The sequence below is a fragment of the Periophthalmus magnuspinnatus genome, chromosome 7 (assembly GCF_009829125.3).
Source record: "Periophthalmus magnuspinnatus isolate fPerMag1 chromosome 7, fPerMag1.2.pri, whole genome shotgun sequence".
NCBI classification, from domain to species: Eukaryota; Metazoa; Chordata; class Actinopteri; order Gobiiformes; family Gobiidae; genus Periophthalmus; species Periophthalmus magnuspinnatus.
The window spans coordinates 6,136,002-6,162,275 of NC_047132.1; the positions used below are offsets into that span (position 1 = coordinate 6,136,002).

A 26,274-nucleotide genomic window follows, 5' to 3' on the forward strand; every position below is an offset into this window, starting at 1 on the left:
GTCATTTTGTTTCTCTATTATCGAAATAATGTAAAGATAAGTAAGTTGCTACTTCAGTCTGGTTGTGTCTGAATGTTTTCCCTAGCCCCTGACCCCTCATTCACTCCACAGCCTTTAGTCTATAGCGGAATCCAGCTACTTTCAGTCATGTGATTCTGGTGTCTGTGTGGGGAAAAAAAAGTCTGCTAAACTGCGATAAAATTTGATTCCTGTCATAAATAACGATCAAATTGGACTGACACAGGTATTTATGGACTAATAAATAAACCTACATGTTTATACCACACTGGATCTCATGTAAACGGAGGAGATTTTAACATTTTTCGTCCAAGATGTGGAAATGATCGCCCTTTTAACAGCTCAAGCTAAGGTAAGTGTTTAATACAGCAGTGTTTTAATCATAATGAGGATCAACCAGATAAACCAGCGCTTCTATCTGGTTTCATTCAGTCGTGTTGCGTCCAGTTAAAGACCAGTCGCTGTCTGCTGCCGATGCTACTGTTCAAGGTGCATTGTGGGAAATTTTGAGTGAAAACCTGACCATTCGGACACCACTAAATAACACCTTAAGCAGGGAATAGTGCAAACGCTCGGACACAACATATGACTCCCAAACATCGCGCAGCCCTATATTTTATCCCTGTTCTCTTATGTTTTCCTTTCTTCCCTTTCTTGACAGCCTTCAGTCTCGTCTTCCCATAAACCAACCTTCAAAACTGTTTTTCTCAGCTCTCCTCTCCTGCGCCCAGAAAGTCTCCCCCAATCATTACATCCCACAGTTTATACGAGTCCTATTACAAACCTGTAATTCTCCATTTCATTTTTCCTTACCACTATTATTCTTTCATTCACTTGGCTGTGTGTTTTCCATGGCCTTCTGCCTGTGGTTACAAACGTTTGCTTTATTGAATCGAGTGCAAAATATGTGTGTGGATTTCATTCGAACTGAAGGCTATAGTGGATGGCTTCTCGAAAATGATTTACTCACTTACCCGGAGTCAAAAGCAGAAGGAATGTTTAATTATTTTGGTATTGGTAGCAGGTTGTGGGAGTTGATGAGCGTGCCAGCTGATTGCAAAGAATCGTCACTCTCTTTCTGAAGTTATTTAGTGCAAGGCTACAAGGTGCTCAGGCAGGCGCTCAGATGTTTTTCCACATTATTACTTTATCGGCTTCTGCTCCGTTGGGTTATTTGTGTTTGATTGGAAAGTGAGCTCCAGGACTGAAATTTAAGAGTTTGTAAAATGAAGCTTGTTATTTTCACCATACCACTCCCTGTCTCACGCTCATGATAGCTTGATTATTGTGTTAAAATGAGGTCTTCAGCAAAGTTACCTCAGAATAATGTTGGGTTTTTCATACCGCCTGAAAAGAAGTGATGTTAAATGTGACTAACCTTTAACTGAAGGATTAGACTACAGTAAAATCAAGGCTAAATAAAATAGAACGGACTCTAAACTGTGCTTCTCAACATGGGGGTAGCAGAATTATTTCCGTGGTGGTGGTCCCCAGATGATATGGAGGAAAAATTAAAATGTATGAATGGTTTTAAACAAGGCTAAACTCCCTTCAAACGCCGCGGTAAATGTAAATTCCTATAATCAAACAGTGCGCATAAGGCTACTTGATTATTTTGCTGGTAGCTTTTTGTTTTGGGGATCGTGAATGCAAACATATTATCGGGGATCACGACCGAAATGGGTTGAGAATCAAGAAAAACTGAGAAAAATATTGCAGAGTTAATTGGTTTATTGTTTGGTAAAGCAATGTGCAGTCTGGCAAGTATGTTTCTGTTGCCCAGAGACAGCACAGAAAGATCAATATCCCCACAATATATAATCAACAATCACATGCCACTGAAATACTTGATTGCAAGATGAAAACTTCCTCATTGGTCATATTCTGGATCTGACTTTCGTAAAGAAGACATACTGTGCTCGAGCCTGCTGTATAAATATAAACTATGACACCAGTGGATCATTATGTTATAATTTGCACATTTTAAGCATGGGTTAGAAAACTGCGATGCCCAATGGGAGCTGATGTCATCCTTCCTTTTGATAGCTGCAGATCATGCTATTGAGTATCAGTTTGTTTTGTTTTTTTATTTGTACCAAAATGACTAAAATTGGAAATACGTCACAGCGGGAAAATTAATCTGCAAAATGGTCTCTTGAAAATAAGCGATTAACATTGCTCAAACATGCACAAATCACTCCAAAAACAACTTCTAGAGGGTAAATGCACAATAGTTTTAAGCCTCTGTGCCAGTCTCATGCTGGGTTAGACATGTGATTGAGGATTCATCTTTCATTTCTGTCCTATTAAAAACAAAATATTCATATCTGGAACATAAACAATAACCACTTTTAACCATTGCCATGAGTGAAATTTCTTCCTCTAAAATCTAAACTCTGCCTCAAACCACACCACTGTTCCTGTCGATTAAAACGCCCCAAGCTGATCATTGACAACTGCAAGTGATTTGCTCTTGTTTTAATTAAAATTGTATTAACTGAATAGCCTGGTAATTGAATGTGATATTCATGCTGTTAACTGTAGCTACATCTGAACAGAACAGGACTTTTGCCCTGTGTTTTGAAATAAGCTTACGGACTCACTTTTTGTCAAATTTTTCTACATAAAAGATGCTCTCAGTAGTGGGTGTAATTACTTTGAACCAGTGGCATATAGGTCAGCATAAGAGGGCATTGTTCTTTGCATAAATACACTGTTCTTTAGAGTTATTTGGTTCTATGATGCTACACTTCTGAAAGTCAATGTCCCAGATGCAAGGGGTTTTATAGTGAAAACAAGAGAGACTATGCACAGCTATTACCCCCTCCAGAGCTATTCAAGTCATCCTCTTGCAGATTTAGTACAATATTTTGTCCTCTTCAAAGACAGAATGAGTGCATTTACTCTTGGGTACACTTTTATTACCCAGGGACTAACAACCTACTTTGCTAGTTATAATTTTGGCTTTGTCTGTTAACAATATACATCACAAAGGCAATTTTGAACTGCAAATTCATTTCAGGTCTTCTTCCACTTTAGATGGATTTAGGGCTGGACAATATATAATCTGCAAATGCTGCAGTTTTTTGTAGTCGCATACCCCCTGGACCCTGAACACATTATACTCATAATATAATGTTTTATAATTATGTTAAAGCATGTGCATAATATTTAAAACTTTTAGGCTAGCCCGGGAGATTAGAATAATAAAAAATCTTAACACAAGATGGCAATTTTATTTTTAACAAAGTTTCCTCATGTACCCCTGAGGTCACTCCGGGGTACCATGACCACAGCTTGGGAAACTGATAATAGATAATAGAATGCATATAACACAGATCTTATTATACCTGTATCGAGTAGAGAATGGTCAGACATTTGTAGAGCCCAACAAACCACAACTACATCCAGAGTTTGGAGGGAGCATTGTTGGAAAAAAATAATTAGATTTTTCATCACACCCCAAATTCTGTAAATATATGTCAAGAGTACAGCCTTTTTGGAGAGAATGTGGAAATGTACAAGCAAATCACTCACATATATTTTGGTTATGCCCAAAAATGGTATTGTTTTGGGACAATGTACACAATAAAAATGAAGGTACTGGGATACGCTATCCTCAAAACGTGTTTATGTACCTAGAGAACATGTTTATGAAGGATACCTACTTGTTGAAGATACTATTAGCAGCCTGCAAGAAGGCCATTAGAAAAAAATGTGTAAACCAGAAAGACCTAGACGTAAAGAATAGCTACAGCTTTGAACAATATCTTTGAAATTGGAATTATGACACACAGAGAGGAACAATGTCAAGAGAAATGGACAAAATGGACTACTTAAAAAACTTACAAATATCTTTAAATAACTGTAAGGGTCATATATCTTGCTGTGATAAAATACATCCTCTGTCTTATGTGTGAAATATGAGAAACTACTTTAAAAATAAAGTAAAAAAAAAAATCTAAAAATCGGTAGTTTAACTCCCCACACAATTTTTTAAGTGCGATATATTGCCACAGAGACATACTGCGATAAACGATAATATTGAAACTACTTTATGCCACTGACACAACAATAATGCAAGATAAACACAGTAAACCATTTTAAAACAAATTAATAACAGAATGAAATATGCAATAAGAGAATAGAATAGAAGGTATAGAAGTCATTTATTTTACCCTCTACAGCTCAAATCTCCACACTTTTACAAATAAACTATACACACGATAAATACTCAGCCCCAAAATGTATTGTCCCAGCTTTATATATTGAATGATAAGTCGATGCCTAATGAGGTTTTTAGTTTATCATTTCTTTTTTAGTTTTCTCTCAAATCAGAATCCTACTTTTTAAACATATAACACAATATGCTAAATCTGATCACACACTTTTCAAAAAAATAGCCTTTCAAAATGGTGCAGTCATACATACATACATTTGTCCTAATATATTTTTGATGCTTGTTTAACCGATGTTCCCTGTGTTAAAATGCCTCTCACCGCTCAGCTTTAGTCAGAGCTCAATCCGTCCATCATTTCGTGTACGTTTGGAATACATCATTGTTCACTGACATTTTCAGACGTGACAAGTGCATTGTATAGACCCAATCTGAACCTTTCGAGAGGCAGCCGCGCTCGCCAACACTTAGTGGGCGTCGCACATTTCAAAAGAAGTGGGACAGTGATTTTGTAGCGAGATAGCGGGATGACGGGAGCCTTTTCATTGTTTCAACCCCATCCCAGAGCTGTCAGATCCAATTAAATCCCGGGTCCAAAACAGAAGATCACGGGCCTAAATGGGGTTGTAAGTGCTGAGTGCAGGGATGCTCTGTTCTCTATCCAACATGTATGGGGCTCCTGGGTGCATGGTCCCCCCAGCCATCATTGTAACTATAACAGACAACTCCACTCAGCCTGTCACAGCAATCTGCAGCCTCTCTGTCTCCCATCTCTGCTGTAGGAGCCCGGTGAGGTATGAGGCTTTAAGGTTACATTGATTTATCATGGTGAAAATCAATACGGAGCTATATTAAGTTCTGACTTTGGCTAAGTCACTCGTGTCAATAATGTCATGGCCTGTAAAAGAAGCGGGGTTATAGAGGAGCGCGGGCATCGTGCAAAGTTAATCTGTACTTTCAGGTCAGAAATGTATGAAGCATAGACTGTATAAAAAAGTGGACTAAGGGACTGTGATGTCACCCTTAGAGTTCAGCTCCAGTCAAATGAAGTTCATCGAGGCCAACGGTTATAGCGGCAAATTTGGAGTCGTGTTCCATTTTAGAAATTCTGACCACACCTTTCATAGCAACCAAAGAGTCAATCCGGATCGAGGCTGTTGGTTTAGCTGTTGATAATGCTAGCGGGGATGCTCAGGGAAAGAAGGCGCCTGATTTGTCTGTTATTAATGTTCATATCTTGAATTACAGCGAAATAAAAATACTTGGATCATGTAGAGCGGGTTAATACGAACATTTTAAGAGCAAAATGACGAGTCTGACAGCAGCAGTTACAGAGAGAGGGGACACAGTTTTTCAATGTAAAGTGAATTGGAGCCAGAGTTGATGGAGCTGGAAGCGCGTCCATGCTCACTTCTTATTTGGAAAGCGGCAGCTAGCAGGTTAGCTATGTTCATTTATGTGGACATAGCTAACCTGAGTCCATGGTATGAAAGGATAATGTGAAAAATAAAGATTTCAGAAGCGAAGTTATATTTTTTACTGTGACAGGACAAGTGCACATTCAAGAAATTCACGGGTATAGTTGAGGTAGTAGCAGCAGGAGTGATAGTACAAGTGGTAGCGGTTATAATTAATTTTGTGCAATGAACCAACTTTTAATAACGATCAAGATTTTGTCATTTCTAATTTTTCATTTGACTGCTACTCCTCCGTCGGTAATACCAAGTGGTTTGGAGCATAGTTTAGACTTTTGAGGAAGAAATTGGACAATTTTTGTGTTAACTGGCACTGATTAAAACTGTGCCTTGTTTTTATTCAAGAACTCAGTAGTGAAAGTTGTTTTTAAGTTTTTGATTAAAAACGAAATAAAATCAAATAAAAATCTGTTATCGACCAATATAAGGACTTTTTTTATGATTTTTTTGTCATATCGCCCTGGTGTAAACGTAGCTATTCAGTTTAAGGTTACTGTGAACTCGTCCTTGTGGGAAAATGTGTCCTCTAAATTGGACCCATCCTTTAGTGCCATTGGTCTAAACCTGTCAGGAGCAGTGGGGGAGCGCAGTGCAGCACTCTGGGGATCATTCTTCAGATCTTCAGCCAGGATCTCGGTCAGGAGCATCTAGAGAATTAGTCTGCAACAATGCTAATAATACATAGTAATACATAACACGAGAGGAGACAAAGACAAGTAAAAGAAACAAAAAATGAAATGAAAGGGTCTTTTAAAGAGATTTTTTGAACATGGGGAGTGTGGGTCTCTGATGTGTTCCAGCGGAGAAGGTGCTGTCCCCCCAGGTGGTGTTTAGTCCTGGTGGAGGGAGAGGCGCTCAGAGTGGTAAAGTGGGAGCCAGGTTATGCAAGGAAATCGACTCGCACAATGTTGAGTCTCTTCTTAGTTTGACAGTCAAATCTAGACACAGGGACAACACACAAACTCCACATTACGGCTGATAAAAAATGTATCAAGATTTCTTTCCTCATTTTGCTCGTGCTTAATTATCGATTGGATGTTATTTTAGTCTCATTAAAATCACATAAAAATGGTTTTCAATTTTTCATCCGTGAACACTAACTAGTTCCAACTTTTAATCAGGACCAAGTTAAGAAAAATAGCTGAAATTCTATCCAAAATACTGCCCCGAACTTAAAATTTGATGATCTGCAGAGCCCTACTGGGACTAAAATACCTTCTTGTTTTGTGATAACCCTAACCAATATGCCACCTACTTAATTCCAATTTCGAGAACATTAATCGAGTCATTACTGTGCAATCAGTGTAAAACATGTATGAATCCAAAGGTAAACATCAACCTGTTTGCCAAATCCGCTCTCCAAGAAGCACTTTGAGCGTATCAGTTAAACAAGAGGACATTCATTTATTTGTAGCATCCAGCAGAATCACATTAGCAACAGCTGAAGTCATTTATTACCATTGTTTTTGTTTCAAGTTTACCAAATACAAAGTGAGCAGCTCTAATGAACAAAACAAACCATCAGGCCTTTTCAATTCAACATCATTCCCCACAATGCGCTAATTAGGCTCACTACTTAAAATCTACTTTGGCTAATTTTGTACCGTGTTGTGTTTTCCGCACTAATGTATTCACGCAGGCTCTGTTCTGTTGCAGATGTGGACGAGTGTGCCACAGAGTATAATGGAGGCTGCGTTCACGAGTGCATCAACATCCCCGGGAACTACAGGTGCACGTGCTACGACGGCTTTAGACTGGCGCACGACGGGCACAACTGTCTGGGTAAGTGAGAGACCGGGTTTACTGTTATATTATCATGGGTCTATGGTAGAAGTGGCCTTGAAGTATGGATTTTTTTGAGCTGATGCTGATATTTGCCCTGCTGCTGTGGCCAATAACCGATATTTGCATATACTTAGATATTTAGCTTTTAAAATCCATAGCAAGGCCCTTGAATGTATCATAAATTGAAGTGAATATCCTAAATTAACGTTTCACTTTTGTAAAAACTAAAAAATGAAATGTAATTATTTGGTGTACAGTGGTTCCTATTTATCGTGGGGGTTACATTCTAAAAATAAACCAAAGTCAGCTTTATTTTTTACACTTATTCTGTATGTTTTGCAGCTGTAAAACCCCTCACCACACACTTTATACACTTTTCTCAGACAAACATTAACATTTTCTCACATTTCTCTCTTGTTTAAACACTCTCAAAGTTCAAACCTTCGTAGACGTTTCATCGACAATCTGGGTTTTGTCGGGGAGAAAACAAATTGCAAACGTACAGCACTTCAGAGTCACACTGCGATCTAACATTTATGTACATTTTTCTGAACACATTCTGTACTGTACAGAGACACGGCACGGAGGAGACTGATGGACAATGGTCTACAGTCCCTTAGCCAATTAGGAAGCACAACACAATGCACGATAATGTGAAAATCCGCAAAACAGCGAGACCGTGAAAGGTGAACCGCGATATAGCGAGGGACAACTGTATAATATAATTTGTTTGTGTACACATACAGCCATTTTAAGCTATTTCCATTTTTGACGCATTGAGGGAAATCTGGAAATGGCACATGTGTACACAAAGAATGAGTGCAGCACCGGAAAAATATCAGCGTCAAATATCATTCCTTACAGACAATATCGATACAGACAAAAAAATCTACCAACATCGGCCAACACTGGGACAGATATATCGGCCATCCCTATGTGAAACTGTCCTGTATCAGTTCTGTTTTGGCCTAGCGTTTGATTAATATCTAATACAAAGTTTAATGTCCCTTCTGTCAGAACAAATGAGCTATGGTACAATGAATAATGACGGTGTTATTCACATGCAGACACACAGTTGTCAGTTCAAAAGACTTCATCTCACGGGACTATTACGGATTATTATGTAGTCCTGATCCTTAAAGAGGTTAAATGTTTTTGCATTTTCTGATGGATGTTTCTTTGATAAAAAAAAAAAAAAATCTAAAGTATTACTCCCCTGAGACTTTTACATAATTAAACTCAAGAGGAAAAGCGTATGGTAGGAGATTTCTGTTTCATATTACAAGAAGAAACACAACGAGAGTACTACCACTTGTGAACAATAAGGACTGAGTTCTTCAAGTAATTAACCTACGGAATATAAAGGTAGCCACTATAGCAGTGCAATGGAGAGACTACCAGAGATGAAGAAGAGCAGATGGAGAGGCTGAGGAGTCCTATGTTTCTCTCACTGCGGTGAAGAGAAGAATTCGGACATGTGGCTAAAACAGCGCGATAATGAAGTGTATTTATTTGACTAGATTGTGAGGTTATTTGTTGAAAGGTGAATATAAAAACTCTTCATTGTTTAGTTTATAAATTATTAATACTTAGATAATATCTGTATTTCTGCTTGAACTTTCTAGGTCATATCAGCAGTAATTTCACAATGTTTTTCTAGCACGGTTCAGCCTTATACCGTTTGACAGTGGAACGTTTTGCATTTAACTGCAAGTGTCAAGTTTCACACTGTGCCCTGTTTGACCCATATGGCGGCATACATCTCCCTCTTCTGCATGTCTAATGTGCTATCGCAAATGGTAATACATGTTTTCAGAGCTGGAGTGGACCACTTATTAGACCACCGCTGCAGATTGGGTAATTTCTTTGCTTGACAAACCTGCTATTCTACTAAAACGCGTTGAGAGAGAGCGGAAAGTGGGTTTTCTTAATAAGACAGGTGAAAGCGGGTGAATTTATGAAGCGTTTGACCCTCGGAGCGCTGTCCAGAGCTTCTTTCCCATGGTTTAATATTTCACTGGTGTGCTGTACATATTAGCCTAACTCAGAATATATTACTCCAACCAGGCCTATGAAATTAAGGAAAAACACGGCGCGGCTGCTACACTTTCTGTAGTTAAATATAGATTATCACATTGAAAGACGTGTGAGCGGACATATGGGGCTGGCTTTTATGTTTAGTTTCAATTAAGTGATAATAATAATAGCTACAAAGTCTTTAATCACATTGGAACAAGGGGGAGATAATTAGTCTGTCGCTGTAATTACAATTAAAATAATGAATGCTTTAGGATCATGGTATTATAGTTAATTTAGATGCATTTATAGCAATATGTATTTATCATGGCACCTGGCAATCCTACTGTGTGTAATTCAGGCATTTGACCATTCTCACTTATGTAGCTCATGTACTACAGCTTAGTTTCTAAATAAATACGTATCGTCTTAGAATTTCCTATTTTTTGCTTGTAAAAGTAATTCATTTTAAAGGTCTTGTACCATAGACTGCATAAAGAAGTGAACTAAGGGAGTGACGGCAGTTATAGCGGCGAATTTGGAGCCGTATCGAGCATCATAGCAACCAAAAGAGCCAATCAGGAGCGAGACATTTGAAGTAACGCCCCTTCCCGCTTAGCAACACTGTCAGTCATCGGTGGGCGACCTCAGAGAAAGAAGGCGCCTGATTTGTCTGTTATTGTTATGTTATGTTGATATCTTGATTTACGGACACAATAGCGAAATAAAAATACCAGGATCAAATAACGAGCCTGACAGCAGCAAAGTGAATTGGAGTCGACGGAGCCGGAAGTGCGCCCACGCTCGCTTCCTATTTGGAACGTGGCGGCTAGCTTTGTCCATTTATATATTTAGTCTATGTCCTGTGCCCAAGTTTAGACTGTGATTAAGAAACAGTTTGAAGTTAAGCTTTGGCCACATATTCCCCTAATGTTGAACTCTGACAGAGAAATAACTGGGATAGTCATAGGCGGTTGTTTCCACTAGGTTCTCATCCAACAGCACGTCTGATTGGACAAACAAAATCGTAGGTAAAGGGTGTTTTCCTCAAGCAGAAGAAACAAAAGTCAGTTTGTAGTGATTTGCTCTAGAGCACGTGTCAAACTCAAGGCCCTGGGGCCAAATGTTGCCCGCCACGTCATTTTATGTGGCCTGTGACAAAGTAATTTAAAAGGTATGACTGTCTTAAAATATCAGTTAATCAGGAGATACACAGTTACACAGCATTTTTTTCATATCTGTGCAAATCCATATGGAATATTTGTAACCTGAATAAGTAATAAATATAGAAACGGTTAATTATCAAGATTAAAAAGTAGTTGCATTTATTTTACATTACATTTGATTACATTTAGTTACATTTATCTTACAGTTACATCTGGCCCGTTGAGAGCAACCATTTTGCTGATGTGGCCCTCAATGAAAATTAGTTTGACACCCCTGCTCTAGAGTAATTCCAATGTAATCGCACAGACAGACAGACAGAAGTTCTTCAAAATACGTCCACTGCGAACTGTCTGCATCTAATTATAAAGCGTTTTATTGTCCACGAATCAGAAACCGCGTGGTTAGCAAGCTAGAAAATCGCTTATAAACGCATTGTGGTGAATAATTAGGATTCACGGCTCTGGGTTTATAAGCCTTATGCATTCCTACTGAGCACTTTAAGAATGCATAAATCCATAAGGCAAGTGAGGAATAACTTTAGATCTCTGCAAACTGTTTAAAGTTAACTAGACAGGAAGTATCAGGCACAACACCTTTTAACTAGAAAGCAAAAACAAAAAGACGGTCCTTTCTGCACATATACTGTACACAAGTTTGTTCTTGAACAAACAACGGGGCTTCTTTGTTGATAACGTTTTATGAAAGCGCATACTTGCTTACACTGCTTTTATTTCACTGAATGCCATACTTGTTTCCTAAGGATAAACAGTAGGCTACATCAACAATAAATGACTAGAGCAGACAAACACTGATAACAAAAGCGCTTTTATCACTACCGTTGAGCACAGTGGTAGAAAAACATTGATAAAGTCTATTGTATGTGGCTGCATCCTGCGTCATGTTCCCACATCTCTCCCATGTACCTGCAGTGTAAAAAAGAACCATTTTCCAACTCATTTAGCGCTGGCTGCTGCGTTGTGGCCCATTTGCTGTTTGGCGGATTGGCTCGGGCTGGCGTGCAGGTGTGTAATTGGGATATGTGCGTGTGAGGCTTCTGTATGAAACTCAATTGCTCTCATCGATCCCTTTGTTATCATTGCTCAGTGAGAAGTGCACCATGGGAAACGGCAGGGTTTCTATGCATTATTCTGGTATGTTATTCACCGGCCTCTATGCAATGACCACTTTGAGTAAATAACTCAAGGAACTATATCAATTGTAGGAAGGAGTAAAAACGCTTTCAAGGAAAACCTTGGAAATTGAAAGTCTGCTACGTGCTTGTTTCCATGGAAATGTTATTGCTTTGCCTGGAATGTTCCACAGTGTGTCACTAAACAGGTTTTTGAGGATTGTTTCCAAGGAGAGAAATCTGTTCTGTTTAATTTTATTTGCCTGTTTTCATCCTTTTTCATCAGGTTACTAATACTACTACTACTGCTACTACTGCTACTACTACTACTACTGCTACTACTACTACTACTGCTACTACTACTACTACTGCTACTACTGCTACTACTGCTACTACTACTACTACTACTACTACTGCTACTGCTACTACTACTACAACTACTACTACTACTACTACTATTTCTCCTACTACTATTACTACTACCACCTCTATTACTACTATTAACCAGTACTGCCACCACTGCTTTTGCTACTACTATTCCTACTACTACTACGCCTACTGCTACTACTGCTATTACTACTACTACTACTACTACTACTACTACTACTACTACTACTACTACTACTGGTACTACTATTTCCACTACTATTATTACTACTCCCACTACTACTAATACTGCTACTACTACTGTTTCTACTACTACCACTACTACTGCTACTACTATTCCCACGATTACTACTAGTGCTACTACTTCTACTATGACTACAACTACTACCACTGCTACTAGTATTTCTACTACTTTTGCTTTTACTTTTACTACTGCTGCTACTACTACTACTATTCTTATGACTACTATTACTATTACTACTATTAACCACTACTGTTCCTACTACTACTGCTAATACTGCTGTTACTACTATTACTAGTATTATAAGTTCCAGTCACCCAATTAGAATGATTACATTTTTACACCTGGTGCCCTTCCTGATGAGCACCTATGGGTTGAATGTTTAGATCTGTGGAGAGGCGACTCTGCTCAAAGTAAAAATACATGTTTTTTAGCAATGCAAGAATCTTTAATTGAATAATTGAAAGAAGTTAAATGCCATACTGTGGAACATTCCAGGCAAAGCAATAAGTAACCAAGTCAGCAACACATCCTCCACCAAAAAAGTTCCCTAGTGCACCTTTAACCCTGAGCGAGCAGCCCCGCTCCCAGCGTGAGCCTTTAAAACAGTGTGTCTGAGTCGTTGTACCCAGCTCTAACCCCGCGGCTCTGCAGTAATCCTCAGCACAAACACAAGGAGCAGAGAAGCACAGCCCTGGTTTAGGTTCATGCTGTGGACTCTCTCTGGGGCCTAAGCCTGGTCTGGCCCCTGATCTCAGAGCCCCGTTGGCCCTTGGTGTAGAGCTGCTTAGTCGCTCTGTGATCACACTAGCCAGATGTGCCCCGGGCTCACACTTAAGGCCTGTACCTGATCCACGCAGTTCAACCTGAGTTAACAGACATGTGCAGTAGTGCTTGGATGAATCATATACAGCGCTTCACACAAAAGCTGATAATATTGTGTCATTCTATACTTACAGACCCTCTAGAGAACTTTTCTGGAGTGGGGGCTGCTATTTGCTTGTCTTCTTGGAGATGTTATTTTTTTGTCTGCAGTGTTTTACAGCCAAGTTACAGGTTAGATCTGTGGAGAGGTGTCCCTGCTCACACTAAGAATGCAAAAAACAGCTGTTTTAATGGCTGGTGGATAAAAACAGTGCACACAAGTTACAAATTAACAGAGTTTATTAACAAAAAGGCAAAGGCTGGGTGCTGGGAGCTGGGTCGGAGGCTGAGGTGTTCTGCAGGTCCAAAAACAGAGTCTGAAGAAAAATACAAAAAACATAGGCCAAGCAATTACGATGGATTAAACACAAGGGACTGGGAAAAAACAGGTAAAAACATGAATCCTGACGTTAGCCCAGCAGGTGTCGGACCCCCACTACACAAGGTTACATCATTTTGAACTAAAACTCTTGTCATATTATTTTATCAGACCCAACCAGTAGTGTCATAATTGTAATAAATAAATGTTGTGCAGTGTGTTATATTGCATTATTCAAATTTTAATTTTTCACATCACACTTCAGGGACCACAGGTGGAAATGAGCGCTTTAGCTGTAGCGTGGCATAAACAAATTTCCTCTTTATGTGGCTTTATGCTCTGTCTCTCTGAAAAATAAACAAGCCAAGCTAAACTAAACTAAAAAACGAAATATAACAACCCAGATGCGAATTACGTTAATGCATTGAAATTATAAAACATTATGTAAAACTGCAATCAAATAGGCCGACCTGCAGTCAGTCATCTGTCATTTTACACTTTTTACTCATATTAACTTGACAGGCTAATGCTTTTTCCTCCATATAAAACTGTTTTAAACTCTATGTTTAGCTTTTCTCATAATTCTCTGTTTTTATACCTTTATGACAAGCCTCACTCATCGGACTTGATAACAACATTTGAAGTCTGATCTATTGCTGAAGAAAATATAGACGATAAACGATAGTATTGAAACAAAATTATGCCACTGATACAAAAACCCAAGAGCAAGATTATTATTATTATTATTCCCTCAAAACTATCCTAAATGTACAAACCTCATCAAAAACTAACCCCGAGTTCTGTTTTGTTTCATTCACACATGTTTGAGTAACCCTTTATTATTAGTTTGTCTACATCTCCAAAGCTCAAAATGCTTTGTTCCACCTTGTGATGTCATGAAGTGGTATTTTTCAACAGCTAACTTTTACCTTTAGAAGAAGTTAGCTGTGAACTTGAAAAAAGATTGGCAATTCCAGGGCTGAAATGATCCAAATTATTCTAGTGAAGTTGTTCAGAAACACAGTGGAGCACTTCCTGTATTACCACATGATGACATCACAAGGTGGAACTGAGTGTTTTCCGAAGATTTCAGCCTAAATATGCAGTGTTTGTGTGCTAAACATGTGTGAATGAAACAAAACACGACTCCAACTATGTTTTTGATGAGGAAACAACATTAAACACAGATCAGAAAATGAAGTAATATGAGCCCTTTAAAATAAACATGAGATACTTTACATAAATACTAGAATACTAGTATCTATAATGGGTCGTAGATGTTATTTATTCAACCTTTTACAGCTCAAATCTTATCAGAGTACAAAGAAAAAGTACCCATGATAAATACAACCCCCCAAAAATGATTGTTGTATCACGTATTAAAGGATAAATCGATATAGTAATTATCGTGACAGGTCTCGGGACATTTCTATTTGAGAAGCAGACCAAATATGGTTTTTACGACTTAAATTAAACCAGGTAACAACAATAAGAGGAAATTTGGGTTTCATGTGATCTTAGCCATTAAGGCCTTTGACAATCTAAAGTGATAGTGTATGCAAATTATGTTAATGTACTCAAATTATGATACATTAAGTAAAATCATATGTAATTTTCCAATTTTATTCATATTAACTTTACAGACTAATGCTTTTTCCTTCACATTACGCTATTCTCTAATCTTTTATAATCAAAAACAGACCTGGCGCTGTGTTTTGTTCTTCTCTCAAACAGAAAACACTCCATTCCACTTTGTGATGTCATCATGTGGTAATACAGGAAGTGCTCCACTGTGTTTTTAAACTCCACTCACCTTCACTAGAATCATTTGGTTAATTGCAACATTAGAATTGCCATTTTTTTCTGAATAAACGGTTAAAGGTCGACGTTAACTTGAAAACAGCCACTTCATGACATCACAAGGTGGAACGGAGCATTTTGCGCTTTGGAGACGTAGCCAGACGAATAATAAAGGGTTACTCAAACATGTGTAAATGAAACAAGACGCTTAAACCTCACAAGAGTCAATTTAGCGCCATATAGGATGTTAAAGTTCAATGTTAAGCCTTATTTTTCTCACAATTCTCAGTTTTACACGTTTATAACAAGCCTTTTTCATGGGACGCTTCTACTCGCTCTAAAACAGAGATAACACACAGACCGAATATGTTTGGACAGCTTATATTAAACCAGTTACCGATGATAAGAGCAGATTTGGGTTTCATGGGACCTCAACCAAAACACATAGGTCATAAGTGTGGGACGGCCGTGTGCTACAGTGGGGAACTAATAGCCTCTCTGCATCTGGCTTTCATTGTAAAGAGGATGTGTGTTTTGGATTAAATTGACATTGATTCCTGTGTTTTTCCTAAGTCTCTCCAAATCCTTTCGTGCCCGGATGGTGAGATAGAATGGTGATTAAATCTGGTCTTTCCCCTCACCTCCGCTGTGACAGTTATAAAAGGATTCTTCTCTGCATTGGCGAGAATTGGGACTCTAAATTATACAGTGAGTGGCATGTGTGTTTGGCGTGCGATGGTTGCATTGCTTCCACCTTTCTGAGCTCCTGACATCTCTCCAGTGGGGTTTAGGCCACAGCGGCGGCAGTAGTAGCGTGAGGTCTGCATGGTCCGATGCTTTCACTATCATTATGCTGCCAACAACGGCCAATTACGAGGAGGAGTTGTACAGCGCGTGCGGCCGAGGGCAAAACAAAGAAGACATCAAGCAGGGGTGAGAGAGCAGCGGCCTAACAACAGGAGATGATGAGGCGTACAGGTGATACTCGAGCTGATGGAGAGAGGGAGGAGTGGGCAGACTGACCGCTCAATCACGGCAGTTAAGTGGGATGTAGCTTAGTGTATGTTCAAAATGGTTTTCATCGGCTAATCGTTTATTTACTGACTTCACGTATACGCCATTTTGAGATACAGTCTAATCACAATATACGCTTATCCTACAGGGAAAGTTCAACCTTCGATGTTGCTGCTGTGTAACTTGGAAAGGTCCTTCGCCGGCTCGTCTCTGCGTGTCTCTATGGTAATGTCATTGCTTTGTCTGGGATATTCCGCAGTAAGGCATTAGGCAAGGGAAGATAAGCAACAACGCAAAATAAAAATAATCATCATAAAATCAACATTAAAGGAGAAAAATGCAGAGTAAAATTAAATGTATCTAGTATCTCCATCTCTGTCGTCAATCTCCTCCACCAAACCAAGTTACAGGTCAGATCTTTGGAGAGGTAATAATGTTTCTCAGGGTATTTCTACAGCAGTAAAAACACGTATAATTGAATACTTTTGATAGATATGTTTAAAAGTCCTATGTTATGATCTGTTTTAATGTTGTTTCCTCTTAAAAACGAACCTGGAGTTTTGTTTTGTTTCATTCACATGTATTTAACACACAAACCCTGCAGATTTAGCCTGAGAAAAAAGAGAGAAAACACTCCGTTCCACCGTGTGATGTCATCATGTGGTAATACAGGAAGTGCTCCACTGCGTTTTTAAACTCCATACACCTTTATTGGAATCATTTGGATGATTTCAGCCCTAGAATCGCCAATCGCTACTGAACTAAAGGTAAAATGTAGCTGTTAACTTGAAAACTACTGCTTCATGACATCACAAGATGGAACAGAACATTTTGAGCTTTAGAGATGTAGACATACTAATAATGCAGGATTACTCAAACATGTGTGAATGAAACAAAACACAACTCTAGGTCTGTTTTTGAGAAGGTAACAACATTATAACATGGCTTAAAGCTCACACGAGTCAATTTAGAGTAATATAGGACTTTTAAGGCCTGAAAAGTGGAACATTCTCTGCAAAACAAAAAAGTAGGTGTTAGAAAAGTTACGTCCCATGCCAATCACAATCAAATTCCTCATATTTTTTAATCATGATCCTTTATAATATAATGCATGGTAAGGTTGTTTAAAAGTTATATTGCATAAGCCGTCATAAAGTGGCACATTCAGTCTTAAGTTTTTAAGTTACCAATGAAAGATTTAAAGTACACTATATTTATGTATGTTTATGTCTTTATTTTTTTTTTCTACAGAACCATGCGCATGTACTTACAGATATAGCAAAATCCCTATTCCCAAATCTCATTAAATGTTAGTTAATTTTAGCAAATGTATTAACACTAGGCTTATTATTCCCATGTGAAATTAAACTGGAAAACCCATAACTTTGGATTTCATTGGAGGCTCTACAGAAGCCCTTTTTATCCGCGGCTGCTAAAGCTATCTGAGGTTGCGCTCTTCACTTAGCCGCCCATGTTCTTTTGATTTCTATTGACCAACACTGATTTAGTTTGTATTGATTTACTACTGCACAATTCCCAGCTCAATCTATAGGGAAATGAATGCCCTTTTACTTTATCCTTCCCCAAAGATACCACATCATATCCAAAGCAAACGGCGATATTGTTACTTCTTTTGAAATAGAATTTTCAAAGTGTCACCTAAGAAAATGCCACAGCCAGTCGCTACTGTTTAGAACTGGCGTTTAGATATAATTGTTTTATCTTTTTGCTGATCAAACTCTGCAGAATAAGCGCCCGGGCAAAAGTGTACACGCGGACATGTTGTAAGGTTGGGTAATCACAAACGAAAAGCCTCCATTTGGTGAATTATTGACCAAGTTTTTGATGTGGAAAAGTAGTAATTAAAAAGTCATGACTGTATACAGGGAGTGCCTTAACTTTAGCCAAAAAGCATTCTTGTGTGATTGACTACAACATTCGCAAGGGCACTGACACAATCTCACAATACTTAAGAAACTGTGTTCAGGCATCAAAGCACAAAAGACAAAAGAATAAAACCACTGCCAAGAGTTCCCATAAAATTACACTGTTTCTTTACTGACCTCTTCTGGCTGAAGTTAGTATCTCTTGGACCAGAGATATTACAGTTTTTGATTAAATTCTGTTAATATAGCCACAAAAGTTCTTCAGTAATAATGAAATACAGTAACTACAGCTATAATGATCCTTAAAGGGACAGTACACAACTTAAAGGTCCTATATTACACAAATTATGAGCTTTAAAGCATGTTATAATGCTGTTACCTCATCAAAAACACGCCTAAAGTTCTTTTTTGTTTCATTCACACATGTTTGACTAACCTCGTCTACACCTCTAAAAGCTCAAAATGCTCTGTCCCACCTTGTGATGTCATGTAATAGTAGTGCTCGAGTTAATAACTATATTTTACCTTTTGTTGGGAAATTCCAGCTCTGAAATCATCCAAATGATTCTAGTGAAGGTGTGTGGAATTTAAAAACACAGTGCAGCACTTCCTGTATTACCACATGATGACATCACAAAGTCGAACGGAGTGTTTTCTGTTTGAGGGAGGAAATTCCAAAGCGTAAATATGCAGGGTTTGTGTGTTAAAAATGTGTAAATGACAAAAAAAACACAACTCTGGGTATGTTTGTGATGAGGAAACAACATTATAACATAGATCAGAGAGTAGTGTAATATGGGCCCTTTAAATTAAAACTATTGGATAAAAAATATGACCTGAAGGAGACTGCATATGCATTTTTGTTTGTTGTTGGATGAGAACCATGCAGAAACAACTGTCTGAGTGTTGTTTCTCCATCATGGCTCCCCACATGATTGAGAAAAGTTCTTTACTCGTGGCCCAGGGCCTTAAAAACATTTCTTACTGTTATACTCCATTGGTCAGACGTTTTACTTTAATGGCCGATCTTAAATGAGAGAACCGCAGCACCTTAACTGTGTTTTGATTGAGACAGTTTGGAAAATGACACTGGCTGTAGTTTTAAATCACGTAACCTCAACATTCTTTTAAAGTAAATTCTTCCTCCGCGTTTATGGACCACCAATTTATCTAATTTTACTCTTAGCAAAGATCGACTGGAGTAGCAGCGGCAGAGAGTAGGTTTAGACTCCATTAACCAACTGGAGAGTCATATAGTGCGACTACTACCGAGGATAGACTGTCATTTTGTCCCGATGCGCAAGACACTCATTGCCCGCCTCAGTAGGGAGGGCATCCAGGCGGATTATGTGCCAAATCACAAAACGAATTTTCAAGCAACCTGATATATTAAGTAGGTAAGACCAACATAAACCAAATAAACTTGCACCTAACAACCTCCCTCACTAGTGTTGGCCTAAACTTTACCTCCTCTGACTTCTTTGCGGTAAGTGCATTTGTTCTGATATAACGCTCTAATGTAATATGTGCTGTCGTCACATATACGATTTGGACGGACTCCCCGGTGCAGAGAGGGAGCTAAAGTGATAAGTATAAAACCAGATTTGCTCTTTGCAGTGTTGGCCATACAAACACTTTGCTCCTGTCACAATCGTTCTGTCCCGCTCAATCCAGCTGAGCCCATTGGCACCGCTGTGGGAAAACTCAAGGCTGGAGTCCCCCTCACACCTCTCTGTCCAAATACTGCTGTTTTTAGAGGACTTCCAGACCGAATTCAGCTGAACTCAGTGGCCACATAGGAAAGAACTCTACAGTTTGTCACTGCTCTGGTGGAGGGTCTGACACCTGCTTGTTTTCATTCAGATTTTTATTGCTTTGTATTTGAACATATCTATAATGGAGACAAGCAGGTGACGCATTTAGAGCAAGTCACAGGTCAGATCTGTGGAGAGGCGAGCACACTGACAGTAACAATGCATGTTTTTATGAATTTTTGAGCAATAAAAACACATGGAATGGAATGAATACAAGCTTGAAACATTTCATACATTTCAGTGGATCTATCTGGGCAAAGTATATCCTTAAAACAATATTCAGATGATATTATGTCAGTCCAACAGAAATCTCTATAAATGTAGTAGTTGAGACATCAGACAAATGATACACTCAAAAGTTTGGAAATGTCAGTTTATGTCTTGCTTTGCCAGGAAGATGATTTCTGTGAGTTTACAAACTATAAAAATGTTCAGCTTCAACTCAAGCGCTTCCATGTGTTTTGATGTGACCAATCACAATCACAATCACATTGTGGTACTTTAGCCTATTTTAGTGGAAATACAGACTAATTTGTTTTTGAAAAAACACGCAGAGGGAAGAGCTTTGTGCATTTGTGGAGGGAAAGATGCCTGCGCTTTTCTCTCAACTGGATTTAACTACATTTTGGACGTGATTTTTTGGCTTGTTCTTCTGTTGTGACACTTCCATCAATCAGTGTGAAGTATTAGTTTGAACACTCCGATCATTGTTTTTTTGCTTGTTTTTTTTTTTTTTCATTTTTATCAGCTCTTTTTGCAGTATTCTTGTAATAAATAATATACGCAATATTCAAACTTTGCATTTCATCAAAACAACATTCAGGACATTATTCACATTTCGATCTGCCTCTATCTACAAGTTGACTGTTGAATCCATAGTAGTTTGATTTGTGTAACGCTAACACTCAAATCTTGTTGTTGATTTGCAGCTGACAGGTTCTGTAAACATACATGTTTGCTGAGAGGATATATTGGACACAGAGGAGCTGGCAGTTAACACAGGAAGAGCTGGAACTAATAAGCGCTTCAAAGTGTCTGAGTCTGCACACTGTCAATCGTGTCTGTCATTCAGAAGATGAAAGAAAAACACTCATCAAATGTGCTCAAAATATCCCAACAATAAACTTCACAGAATGTTTTTGTAAGCTATTACTGGGTTTCAAATGGCACCGCAGCCTTTCATATCCTGTTAAACTGAGACGGGAGAGACTAAATGTAGTTTGTTCATTTGAGGATTTTGTGGTAGAATAATAATGGACGTTATGTTATACACAAGTTGTCCTGACCACTGGTGATAATATATTCTTCTTCTGAAATATGCATGGACAAGAGCCTGTATTGCTGCTAATATAGTAATCAGGGGATTTTCAAAATATATCAACCGTTGTGTCCGATATAGAAAAAGTTTTAAGTTTAGTTGATATTTTTTTGCCCCTGTGTCATTCCCAGTTTGAGACTTATTATAAATTTTTAAATCCTGTTGTTGATATTGGCCACAGCAGCAAGACAAATACCAGACATCAGTAGCACGAGAAACAAAATCCAGCTAATCTGAAATCAACCAATGTAAGTTATGACATCCAGCCCCAAGGGATAATCCAGTTTACCCGCTACTTTGGATGTCATCCCAAGTTCAGTTAAAAGAAGTGTGCCGGAAGAAAATATACTAAATATATACCAAATCATTATGCAAATCTAATCACAGCTGTCTGGAACTTGTTTTGACAGCTTCTGCACTTTATCAACATCCAACTGCTTCGTATAGGAATTATTATTATATCACACACTATAATAACAGTTTATCAATGGAAAATGTCCTCTTAGGGGTATTTGTTTGGTCCCTCATTTGCCGTGTTTTCTGCTCTCACATATTGTTTTCTTTCGTCCCTTATTTAAATAAATGAAGAGTCTCACTGATATTATACCATTTATATTTTAACTTTTCCCAGTAATAATAGACAACACAATACAAAAACACAGCACATGAATTGAACATTTAAAGAAATACCCCTCTTAACATAATGATAGTTCTGCAATAAATGTTACATTTCCGAGGGATAAAATAACTATATTTTTTCAGATGTTTTACCCTGCATTTAAAAGCAAGTCATCCTAACCTTTCTTATTGAGAGTTTAGAGAGTCCTGTTTTAACAAACATCTCACTTGTATTTGGCTTGTATTTGTACTATGGACATAACTAATCTGAGTACTTTAATAGTCGAGGTCTTTTCTAGTGCCATAGTACACACATACACACACACACAGAGTGGCACACATCTACACACACCCCTAATGCGGTAGTATGTCCACGAAAGGAAGTAAGGACATAAGGATCCAAGGAAGGAAGGACGCAAGGATGCAAGGACGCAAGGATTACAGGCCTGTAGTCATTGAGGCATTGGTCTGTTTAGGAACAGAAATGATCATGGCAGCTTTAAAAGGCCAGCAAGGAAAGGAAGCAAAGAAGACAGTATGGATGCAAGGGAGGAAGAAGGTAAGGATGCAAGGACACAAGGATGCAAGGAAGGAAGGATGCAAGGATACAAGAAACCAGGATGCAAGGACATAAGGAAGGAAGGAAGGAAGGACCCACGGAGGCAAGGACCACAGGCCTGTAGTCATTGAGGTATGTGACATTGGCAGTGGAAGTTGGTGGGTTCTCAAACTGTGGGTGAGGGTCTAAAAATGGGGTGCAGAGTGTTTTAGTGCAGTGCAGTTTGGATGAGCATTATGGAGATAGAATTATAAAAACTGTGATACACATGTCTCAAAATGACTGTAAAATCCAAATTAATGCAGAAAATTACAAAGATGGTCTGGATTTGGTCTCAGTAGGCCGTGGTCTTGGTCTTGTCTCGGTCTTGTCCTGGTCTTGGGACCCTGTGACACTAATTGCATTTCTTCAAAATTTCTCCACAGTAATATAATAAAACAAACACATTTGAGCTAAAACTACCATTCAAAGCAACTATTCGACTTTTCCGTCATTGCATAATTTATGTACATTAGACTTTATACATTAGTCGCCCCAGATGGGTCAGTCCTTTGTGACAAAAACATTTTAGAAAGACATTTTAGCATTATGAAAGTGCTGTCAAAGCACTCCTCTTCTCCATACAAATTGGTAAAACAAGCTTTTAATCCCCTTTTGAGTTCATTAGCGACTCTCGAGTCTGTTTAGCATCTGAATGTACTGAACTTTGCACAAGGGTAAATGCTACATATATATTCTGTAGCTGCTGTGGCCCCTGCTCACACGCCCAGCCTCCTAATCTGCTGTTTGAACCTCCAGCCTTCATCTCCCAGAGTCAAGACCCAAGACCGGGGCTTTTAACCTGATTAACAAGACTTTTTTAGCCTATCTTCTTCTCTAGAGAATCACTCTCAAAGTACATCCTATATATTCCTTCAAATTGTGCTAGAAGGGCCATGCATCCAATTTGTTTTGGTGACCAGCTTTATCAAAAATAACTATTTGGGCTGAATCACTTTGGAAACATGACCTAATTGCATTTATTACTGTTTGAGGATCCAGATAAGATTTGAAATACAGTTTTTGTATTTCATATTTCAGATTTTTGTGTAGATTCAGTTCACAATGCATGTAAAGAGGTCCAGGAACATCAGTATTTGAGAGAAAACTGACATATTAAAGCTCCACAGCATTACTTTTTAGTCAGAAAATATACTAAAATAAAATAATGTTTGTTTTTTTCATTTTGGTTGTCTTTACTGCACTTGAAAATGTAGAAAAAAACATCTGTGCTTACTGGGAGTGGGTTTGCATCTCCACAAACCTGCTTTTCTTTGGCTTCCTTTTACTTGTTTCTATGGAAATGTTCCTTTGGCTATAATATTCCACAGTATAAAACTTATCAAACTCTATGGAGAAGTTGAGAAGAAAGTGTTGTTTTAACTTTATATTCTCATGCAGGTGTTGTTCTTGTTTAGTGACATTAAACCAATACAAAAATCCATTTCAGAAAATATTTGTAATGTTCTAAAGTGCATGGGTTAATGCTTTATTTAAAAATATATAATAACTTGATTTTTAGTTAAGATCGATAGACAGAGAGATAATGTCAGACTTTTGTTTCAGTTTTGCGGTTATGAAGGACCTAGGAAGTTGAATCTTGATATTTCAGGACCTAGTTTTAGTCCTTTCTGCTTAACATGTTCGCGTAGGGGGGGTTGCGTTGGGGGTGTGCGTGTTCCTGTGCTGGAGTTTTGGAGGGCAGACTTTATCACAGTGTGCTAAAGGTTTATCAGTAAAGGTGCAGATGCAGGGGGCTGGCTGAGCTCAAAGCCACCCTCACTATGGCCACGGCTGCTGCTGTGATGGAGAGATGAGACGCCAGAGTGTGGAGGAGAGCTGGTTTGTAGAGCAGGTTCATCGGGCACAGATACAACTTGTTCACATGACAAATCCGATGTTCACTTTGACTCAGGTTGGTTCTCCTCTCCTGCTTTTTCAGGCCAGGTTTAAAAAACAAAGCAAAAACAAAACTTGACTTTTTGTCGTTTTAGTTGAAATGTTTATGGCTCACATTTACCAAAACTGAATATGTTAATGTACGTCTTTTAGCGCATATGAGAGGTCATTAATGCATATTTCATTCCAAGTACTTACCCCTGCAACAAACAACTGAACACAAGAACTAATAAACAACGAAATCATAATTTATTTATTCGGGCTGACACCAATGATCATTTCAATTGTCGACTTCTAAAATATATTTCTCTTTTGTACTTGAGATTTTGTATAAATGTTTAATCAGATAAGACAAAGAAATATGCCAAATAAAGACTTTATAGAAGTCTTTTATAAATAAACTAAATCATAACGTGTTTGGAGTTCATTTTGGGACTGGCACTTGACACGGTTGTGATGCAAACTGTTTACAGAGCACAGTGTTTGTTAGATTCATTCATAGTCCAGATGACAATGATTGATTGTTTAGTTTGTCATCAATTCTTTCAATTAATCATCATAAATTCCCCCTTTGCTTTGTATTAAGAATGTAAGTTGACCTACTTTTTTGCAAATAAAAAACATGTCTGCTTGAAATATTAGATCCTTGAATAGTTAATCTATATCAATACTAACCAAAAGGATCATTACTCCGATACCACAATAACAGACTTTTTCAACAATATTAGTCATTAGTCATTTTCCATACAAAATCATGTGGTCCTAAACTAGGCCTGATTGCTCTAAAACTATTTACAGAGGGTCTACTTTTGTAATTTTGTCCTATGTTTTTTAAAGTTCCCTTCACCATTTACCCTCTCGAAGTTGTATTTGGAGTGATCCGTGCATGTTTGAGCAACCTTTAATCACTCATTTTCAAGACGCCATTTAGCCGATCAATCCCCGCTGTTTATGGATAACCACTGGCATATCCTCACTGCAGCACTGTGTAGTCATTTTGGTGCCAATAAAAAAAAATAAATCTGCTGCTCGCTAGTGTGATGTACAGCTATCCATGTGAGGTGCCAACTCTTAGCTGGGATCACGTTTCCGTAGACGTCAGCTCCCACTGGGCACCGGAGTTTTCTAACACGGAACTCAGCAGACGGTTTTAGATGAATGCAGTGTTCCCTCGTTTATCGCAAGGGTCACGTTCTAAAAATGACCCGCAATAGGCGAAATCCGCGGAGTATAGTAGTAGTAGCTTTATTTTTTTACAATTATTCTATATGTTTTTGGCTGTAAAACCCCTCACCACACACTTTATACACTTTTCTCACATGGGCATTAACATTTTCTCACATTTCACTCTTGTTTAAACACTCTCAAAGTTCAAACCTTCGTAGGCACCTTTGTCGGTGCAGAACGTTTCATCGACATCGTGGGTTTTGTCGGGGGGAAAACTTGCAAACATACAGCACTTCAGAGTCACTACAGAACACACACAAGCACAATAAGTATACCTTCTCAAATGAGTATCTAGTTTTGAATTTTGATTATTATTTTGATGACCCAATACAGGATTTTGCAAGTGCGAGAAAGGGCCACTGACTTATATTTGTTTTGTATTATTTATGAACACGCGTGGTCACTTTCAGGCACCTGCTCTTGTATCCATATGCTCCTCATCTCTGAACGAAATAGGACAGA

The 26,274-nt window shown here is 38.3% G+C and overlaps 1 protein-coding gene across 4 annotated transcripts in view; it reads left to right on the forward strand.

Annotated features, from left to right (window-relative positions):
* The window catches only part of scube3 (signal peptide, CUB domain, EGF-like 3), a 147,969-nt gene that overhangs the window by 32,734 nt on the left and 88,961 nt on the right, over positions 1-26,274 (forward strand). For all 4 annotated transcript variants that reach the window (XM_033969920.2, XM_033969921.2, XM_055223327.1 and 1 more), the window contains exon 3: positions 7,327-7,452. In XM_033969920.2, coding sequence (XP_033825811.1) covers positions 7,327-7,452 — 126 coding nt within the window. The remainder of the gene's footprint in view (positions 1-7,326; positions 7,453-26,274) is intronic.